The sequence below is a fragment of the Vicia villosa genome, linkage group LG2, assembly GCF_029867415.1.
Source record: "Vicia villosa cultivar HV-30 ecotype Madison, WI linkage group LG2, Vvil1.0, whole genome shotgun sequence".
NCBI classification, from domain to species: Eukaryota; Viridiplantae; Streptophyta; class Magnoliopsida; order Fabales; family Fabaceae; genus Vicia; species Vicia villosa.
The window spans coordinates 141,629,278-141,637,905 of record NC_081181.1 but is presented as its reverse complement, the minus strand read 5'-3'; the positions used below and the strand labels follow the sequence as shown (position 1 = coordinate 141,637,905).

Below are 8,628 nucleotides of genomic sequence, written 5' to 3'. Positions count from 1 at the left end.
AAAAATGACGTGACAATGAATCATAATGTTTGATGGTTGAAGATAGAATACCAAACTAAATTTAAGGTACCGAATTGTTCAATAACTACCATTCTCTAAACCCTACAAATAATAATAAATGTCTTAAGTGTTTTTTTTTTTTAACGAAACATTGAAAATGCTAAAAAAAACAAAAAGGTAAATGCCTAACCGTTCATTGATATAAAAAAATCAATTAAAAAACTATAAATTAAATAATGAATAAAAAATAAATCGAAAGATAGCAAACATAATATGGTCTAATAAATAAGACAGACGAGTTCCGGTTAATCTTTTCTTTCTTTTCCCTTCGCTCAGGTGAGCCCCGTATCTCTCCCTTTCTATATTTATAGAAGAGTATAGTTGGTAAGTCACTACATCAATCTTTATTTCAGTTCATTTTCGTTTGGACTGTAGCATTGTTTAAAAAATATTTGTATTTTTAACAGTGTGTCATTTTCAGATATGTTCATTAACTTATATCTTTCGTTTGTAATGACAAATTACATTTCATAAAATAAAGCAAAACTGGACTTATACTACTTTTTATATTAAGGTATTTCTCATAACCTCTTTCCATAATGTTACCTTATATACCAAGAAACGTCACCTCTACTTGACTAAAAAAAATTGGATTAAACAAACCTTATACCCTTGGACAAGGCTCCTCTAACTTTAGAGAGTAAAGTAATGAATCTTACTGGTATGGAATAGAGTTGTTAAATTCTTAACACTGTTTATGAAAATTCAAACTAGGCAGCAAAGGAGCGTGATAGCAACCTGTGAGAGAGAAGGGGGAGAGCACACTCAAGACAGAATGATTCTATTCTTGTATCCAATCCAATACAGTTACACTGATTGTAAAAATCTTGAATGGCGTGCAAAAGAAAAACGGAGTATTCTCCACTATCAATTTTTTTTAATATAATAAATTATTACAAGAAAAGTCTACACTGATTTACAAACTGTACTTAAAATTTGGGATAATTACCATGCAGAAAAATCTTTAAATCCACCACTGACAACTGCTTTTCTTTTCTTTCCTACAACGGCTGTACCGGTGTCGACGGCAGCAGCAGCAGATTCGGTTGGAACACTCCTAGCCTTCAAGTACTTGCCAACACCACCGCTGCCAACTGCCGTAGCTCCAGATTCAGATGTTCCAGCTCCAGGATTACTATACCATGAGCCAACGTTGTCCTAAAATATATGCCAAAACAAGTCCAAAGGATTAGTTCATAAAAACCTTGAAAAAGTGAGAGAAAATATAACCAATAAGAGGTATCTCAAATATTAGGGAACAAACATTTTCTTCATCATTTGCATTCTTCTCTTTGGCAATAGCTTGCTCTTCTTCCTCATCTGGTTCGGTGTAAGGATTCACAAAAGTTGTGACACCTGTTATCTTGATTTCGTCCTGCAAGCCAAAAATTATATAAGCATATAATCCATTATTTTAGTTGACAACATGGCACGCTTGAATAATGGTTAGTGAATCATTCAGAAGACGTCAAATGTCCCAACAAGTGTTGTTGTTAAATATCAACTCTTCAAATCATGAGATAGTTCAAAATCTCAATTTTCACAAATGAAAGTGTAAAATATTGTAATCCTAAGTGCCGTACAGGGATGTATAGTACCCCCAATGCAAATTTAATGACTGAAATACAAGGTCTAAACTTAGCGAGACAGGTGTCAAGGTAACAAACACAGCAATGCAAAAGATAGCGGAATATGTCCAATGGCAGAAGAATCTACTTTTTTTATCTAAAACAGGTCCAAATTTGGGATCATATAATAATGTCTGTAAAAACAGGTTCAAAGGAATAAAACCAGAAGGGATAGTGGGGGCCTGGGGGGGACAGTCTATTATTCCATTGCATCAACAGTGAAATTAATTTCTGACTCACCAGAGGTCGGTCACTGTCATCAACAGGAACCTTTTCCATTGCTGCTAGTGTAGTCAAGCCACCGACTACTCCTCCAAAAACTGTATGTTTGAAGTTTAAATGATTTGCAGATTTGTACAAGATGAAAAACTGGGAACCATTAGTATGTGGGCCACTGTTTGCCATGCTAACCACACCCCTTCCGGAGTGGACTAATTTGGAGTTGAGTTCATCCTTAAAAGGTTTTCCCCAAATCGATTCACCACCTCTACCAGTACCAGTAGGATCACCACCTTGTATCATAAAATTCCTGCAAAAAATGTATTCCAATAAGGCTTCATGAGTGTGACTCTTGATTCACTCCAGGAAGAAACACACAAAAGTGGTTACATACCTAATGCTTCTATGAAAAGCAACTCCGTTATAATATCCACGCTCACAAAGTGTGATAAAGTTCTCACATGCCCTGGGAGCTATATCACAATGAAGCTCAATGTTCAAATCACCATGTGTTGTATGCAGTTGTACATATCCCTTCTTCTTTGGATTCTTCTCGACTTTCACATATTCATAACCATTTTCTGTAACTGGATCATATGACGTTGAAGTGAAAGATCGGGAAGCAGCACCAGTAGTGTAACGACTTTTAACCTGAAATTAGGATCATTATTATAAAATAGAATAGTGATCATTGGCATATATAGAAACGATCATATATAATTTGATTATGCACGAGTTATTCGAAAAATTGTATCACTAAGTAGGTAAAAAAGATGTATCTAGGAAGCTCACCATCTTTGCATTCACTGGCGCCCTGTCACCAGCAACGTGCATAGCTATTCTGGCAGCAGTTTTATCACTTGATGAGGCTTTAGCAGCAGCTGCACTTCTTCCATGTACTGAGGCAGATGCAGCATCTACAATGCTGAGTGCCTGAGGTGCTGCATCAGCATTCGATTTGGAATCGTCTTTAACTTGTGACCTTGCAGCTAAGATGGCAGCAAGTGCAGCGGCCCTTTCTTTTTGTGCCTTGCCACCACCTCCCCCATGCAATGCAGTTTCCTTTCCTTCCTCAGTTCCAAGCTCCTTAAGCATTTGTTTGATATCACCCGACATGTTTATGTTATAGGTTGGATCTGAACTCATTTTCTGTAGTTCTGAGAAAAGAAAACAGAAGTTCGTAAAGCTACTAAAAGTAACAACAATGAAAGCAGCAATATCAAGACCAGCAAGAGATCAGTAGCTCAGAAAAGATGGATGAGCTACAGACTGTAGCATACCTTCATCATCAATTTTCAAATTTTGTTTAACATGATCAAAATCCAGAAGAACCTTCTGGTCAAGTGCATTAGGATTCTGCAAAGCACGCATGCACAAACATCAACATGATATTTAGCCAGTGAAAGATAAAGGAATATGCAGAAAATGTTCTCAACCAAAGCTAACTGACCTGAATAGTTATAAGGTCGTCCCTAGTGAATGTCTCATCGGTGAGGAGCTCCTTCCAGTTTTTTGTTTTGATGTTTAACTCCTTAACAGCCTATTTCCCACAAACTTACATAGTTAAAATTACCATCTACAAAATTTAATTAGCAGTGTTAATACTAAGGTTCCTGATAAAAACAAACCTCATAGCAGAAGACATTTCCAGTAGTCTTGACTGCAACAATGTGTGTAAACTCAGTGAAAACTTTGTTTAGCACTGGACAGTGATATTCTCCTGCACAGTAACAAAGAAAGGTCATTCAATACAAAGCAGACGGTAAACTAAATGAATATATTCCAAACAACTAGCAGAAAATCATAAATGTAGCCCATCCACACCCTATCCTCAAACAACATAAACATATTGTGTGTAACATGAGAAAATTTAGCTTAAACAGTGACAATTTTGCAAGAATAATACCCATGCAATTTCAAAGAACAAAAAATATGCATAAGCTTAGTTGACCAGTTTCAGAGAATATCTCAAAAGTCTAATTAGTAAAAGAATTCATTTACTATATTGATCCTGACAATAGCTTAGTTTTGACTCTTAAAAAACAGCCACATATATTGGCATTACATCAAGAATACAACATTTAGTAGTGTCAAAGTTTTTCTGTTAGTCATTGGGTATAAACCACATATCAAGTACAAATATGGAGACTAATTCCTCAACTTGGATAAGAGTTAAGACCATATACACACTCTCCCTCAAGAGCTTTAATGGTGTTGCGTTCCCAATGCTAGATACTTGAACTTGGGTTGGGCCTAACTCATCCCTACAAAGCCGGCTTGTAGGGTGAGAATTGCCCTCATTTATAAACACAACACAGGTGATATCTCTAAGCAATGTGGGACTAAATCGACCTTTTCAAAACCAACACAATGAACGTGTTGGAGGCTGCAATTAAGGCAAGCCAAAGGCCGCAATTAAGACGACTAGGGGAGGACCGCAATTAAGGCGGAAATTCCAACACACCCCCTCACGCTTGGGCCTCAATGAGTCCGAAACGTGGACAATATGGGAAGCCCAACAATGGATCTAGGATAGGCTCTGATACCATCTCAGAATTTGGGTCGGGCCTAACTCATCCCTACAAAACCGGCTTGTAGGGGAGGATTGCCCCCATTTATAAACACAACACAGGTCATATCTCTAAGCAATGTGGGACTAAATCCACCCCTTCAAAACCAACACAATGAAGGTGTCGGAGGCTGCAATTAAGGCGGAAATTCCAACATATAGTTAAGATGAAGAGACTCATTCTATCTCATCCAAAAGCGTTAGTAAGAATTCAGGATCTTAAATTTGCAGAAAACAATTGCAAGAAATCTTGAAATCAAATTTTTTTTCTCTGGTAGAGAGCAACATGCCACTTAAATTAATTTATGTTGATGGGTAAAGATTTGGAGTAAAAAGTGTGATAAAAGAGTTCAACAGTTTTCAATCCTATGAATGAAAATAAGTTTTTTTCTCAGATGATCAGAAATACAAAGCTTTTTCTTTTACCATAAACGGGAAGCTATTGAATACTGACATTTACTTAAGTGTAGAAAAATTAGCAGATTTTTTTATAAAAAAAATAATATGATAAAAATAATTGATAAAAAAATTTTAAAATATTAGGGCTTATGGGCCAGTCCTAGCCCACAAGGCTTTGGGGGCTTTTAGACTGAGGGTTTCTTTGGGTGGAGGCTTTTTGGCCCTAACCAATGGGGACCAGGGCCAAGCCATGGGGACTTGTATAAATTGACACCTCTACCTGAAACAAACCCCAGACTTAAGCTATAGGCTGCCCCATTATAGTGGTATAAAATCCTCCATAATTCTCCCTCATACTACAATGGTACAATGTACACTTCACAAATATTTTTTTCATTCCATTAATCTTCTGGAATTTGAGAATTTCAATTACCAATAATTGTTCATAATATAGCAGATGCATTGCATACCATGCTGATTCTCAGATTGACATCTCTTATTCGGTGTTAAAGCTTGAAAAACAGAAAAGGTCAAAACATATCTATCATCCTTCATTACGATCAAAGTAACTAAAAAAGTGGCTTCAATTTTCTTCCTTTTCTATTTAGGTTTGTGCCAGATGTTCAATGTTTCTCTCCTAAATACCCTCACTTTCTAATCTACAAAAGCCAAAGAAAACAAGTTGTTGCCCCATTTGACAAAGCTTATATGGTCTTTTTGAGTGTATACCCGTTTAAAATACAAACACTATTTGCATGAAAAGGTGTAGAAAACTCAACCAGATGCTAAATTCACTACACTCTTGAACAATAATAGCAATCAAATATTTTTCCTAGTAGGCGAGGTCAGCTACATAGAGCCAACAACACCATAATATCCTATTATGACCAAAGTCTTCGATGTGTAAAAATTCGCTACACTCTTTCATGTATAAAACTCAATGCTGCAATAAGGTGGTATCAAGGTGGTATGATGTGCTGCATTATTGACGAAATACCATGTGATGGCTATGGCCTGACAGCTTTCACGCGGAGGCCTGTGGTAACATATTAATCCATGGCAGGCATGGCAGTTTAGCAGTTTAGTGAAAATAATCGCCATAAAATTTATAATAAAAAAACAGAGAAAAGAAAAAATGAGGGTATCAATAATCTCTTTAAAACCCCTAATAACCAGTCAAGCCCATAATGACTAGAAAAAACTCTAATGACCTATGAATGCTGACACAAATCCGGACATCTTTGCTCTCGCTCCCACACGTAGTTCCTGACCACTCTCATTTCTATGTCTCTGATCATACATCAGAGGTTCAAGCTCAGTTGCTTGCTCCCACATTCTACCATCTCATTTGCATGGATCGTGTCTGGCAAACAGCCCATTTTCATAAGTTGCATACCCCCTATGATTGACCCAGTATCTTCATCCTTTCCTTTTCTTCAATTACCTCTTTTATGTGTCTTGGTCCCTGTTCTCTGGTTTGTATTTTAGTCTCTAGCACAACCTGTATTTCCTTCTCTGTTTTGTCCTATTTCTTTACGATTCCGTAGTCTTTGTTTAGTGATTCAAGAGCTGCTAATAAAGATACTGATGGTAAATCTTATTTATTACAATAGATTATCAATTCTTTTTCATTTCATTATATTCTGCTATTTTTTGTATGCTTTTCATATATACCATATCTTTATTGTAGCCCCCCTACTTCCACCATAGGCTACAGCATAACCTGTCATGTCAGCATGTTTCTATGGAAGACTTAGGCTTCTGTCATGACCCGACATCCACCATTATTAACATTGATTAAATTTTACTTCTCCTGATCAATATTATAACTACAAACGAGCAAAGAAAATCATTCTTGGGATTTTTTGGGGGAGGGGCAGGGAGTTTTACCTAGACATTGAATCAACACACATACTAGAGCAGTGAAAAAATTGGGCGTTATGTTTGACAGAATAAGGTCACTGAGATTATCCATTCCATGACATAAGTGCCAGAAATTAAAATTATGCCAAGTGAAGTAACTAACTAGCTAACTATGCTCTTACCTACCAAAGTACATTTGACTTGAGATAATTTGTTCATGTTTATAGCAAAACCATTTGAAAATACAACATATTTTGGACGCAAGAGTACTCCTTCATCCCCATACATAATTACTATAGGTTGAACCATTTTGACCAATATTACATATACACGTACAATTCTTAAGTTTTTAACAACAACAAAATCCGCACTATCATTTTTTAAGTCAGGCACCACTCCAATAGTATATAAAGGAAGGGATAAGCAGCACGGTAATGACTCAAAGTCAACTTATCAAATTCAATCCGAAGACCAATTTGAAACTGTTCCTAAGCAAAATAACTCAACGAAGAAACAAAAATAAAGCCAACCCAACACAAAAATAATGCAGAAGAGTAATAATACCTTCTGAGTTTTTGTGAAAAGTTAGTGGAATGAGATCTTGCTGCTTCAGTGGAGCTCCAGTAACAGGATGTTTACCGTATTTTACAATATATGGAGTTATGTGCCTGCACCATAACCAAATTATTATCAACTGAGTACATAATTGGTAAAAGCTACAATTTAGAGCTTCATATTGTGACATAAACCAATCGCAAAGATACTTACATAACATCGAAAACGCTTCCATCAGGTGTACAAACCGGAAACTCAAACGGAGTAAAAGTAAGTCTGAATCAAAAACAAATTATTATGTGAATTGAAATTGAATAATTGAGTTGAAGGATGAAGGTAAAAAGAGAGTGAGAGAACGAACGCGCAGCAGTAAAAAGGAAGACGTTTGAAAGCGGTGCGATTTTCTTTGGATTTGAAACCTCCCCATTCCGTTGCCCATTCTGTCTTGGTTATGAACATTCGGTCTTTGCTGTGCTGTTTCTTCCCCATTGTTAGGGTTTTTGTTGATTGCTCCTGTGATAGAGTTTCTTACTTGCGGAGTTGCACAAAATAATCTAGGGGGTAGTGTTTCGGTTGCCGGCGATTTTGAGATACAAGGAGAAGTGCTACTGCGAATTCTCGGTGTCGCGAATGGCTTCCGAAATTTTGCTTTGCACCGCCGTGAGGATGTTCCTGGGCCGGGTTTTTATTTTGGGTGGAGTTGAGGGGGAAATTCGATCCATTGGGCTTGAGTTTTTTTTTTTTTTTTATTTCACCTCAATCCAAAGAAGAACCTCATGCAATTCCTAAAATACCCCTTCAAAATCGGATATATATTTCTAATGCGTGTGATTTGTTGATAAAATTGATTGAAAATCGGAAGTATATTTGTTGTTTCAAACCAGCAAGATATATTTTCGGTTTTTCTGTTATCTAAACCAGAACAGAACTATTTTATCATTTGTATATATTTACGGTTCATTCGCATATAATACGAATACCTGGACAATGGAAATAAACTACAAATTATCGAATGACAAAATGCTAATGAATCAGAACTACTAAATATATATATATAAAGTGGTGTAGTAGTACAAGATAAAAAAAATTAATCCAAAATGTAATACAAAAAAAGTACAACTAAATAACAAAAAAAATAACAAAAATTACTGGGTGTTGTGGATGATAAGTCCTCCCGTCACCCTCGAGGCGTGCCTCCGCTGCCTCCTATAAAACATAGCAGCCTAAGCATCCGCCATTATGACATCGAGAGTCCGTCTAGCATCAGATCCATCAGAAAATGAACCTCTATTTATACCATCACGCACAAGCTCTATGATACAACGACACATGGGC

At 36.5% G+C, this 8,628-nt stretch overlaps 1 protein-coding gene across 1 annotated transcript; it reads right to left on the bottom strand.

Annotated features, from left to right (window-relative positions):
- Window positions 1-545: 545 nt before the first annotated feature.
- Window positions 546-8,019, bottom strand: LOC131652272 (peptidyl-prolyl cis-trans isomerase CYP65). The gene is made up of 11 exons (XM_058922085.1): window positions 7,655-8,019; window positions 7,507-7,569; window positions 7,303-7,406; window positions 3,536-3,627; window positions 3,358-3,447; window positions 3,188-3,263; window positions 2,700-3,064; window positions 2,302-2,558; window positions 1,929-2,217; window positions 1,325-1,435; window positions 546-1,218 (listed from the first exon to the last, which is right to left on the bottom strand). The coding sequence occupies exons 1-11, from the start codon at window positions 7,780-7,782 to the stop codon at window positions 1,006-1,008; spliced, it is 1,788 nt and encodes a 595-aa protein (XP_058778068.1). The 5' UTR covers window positions 7,783-8,019; the 3' UTR covers window positions 546-1,005.
- Window positions 8,020-8,628: the final 609 nt, after the last annotated feature.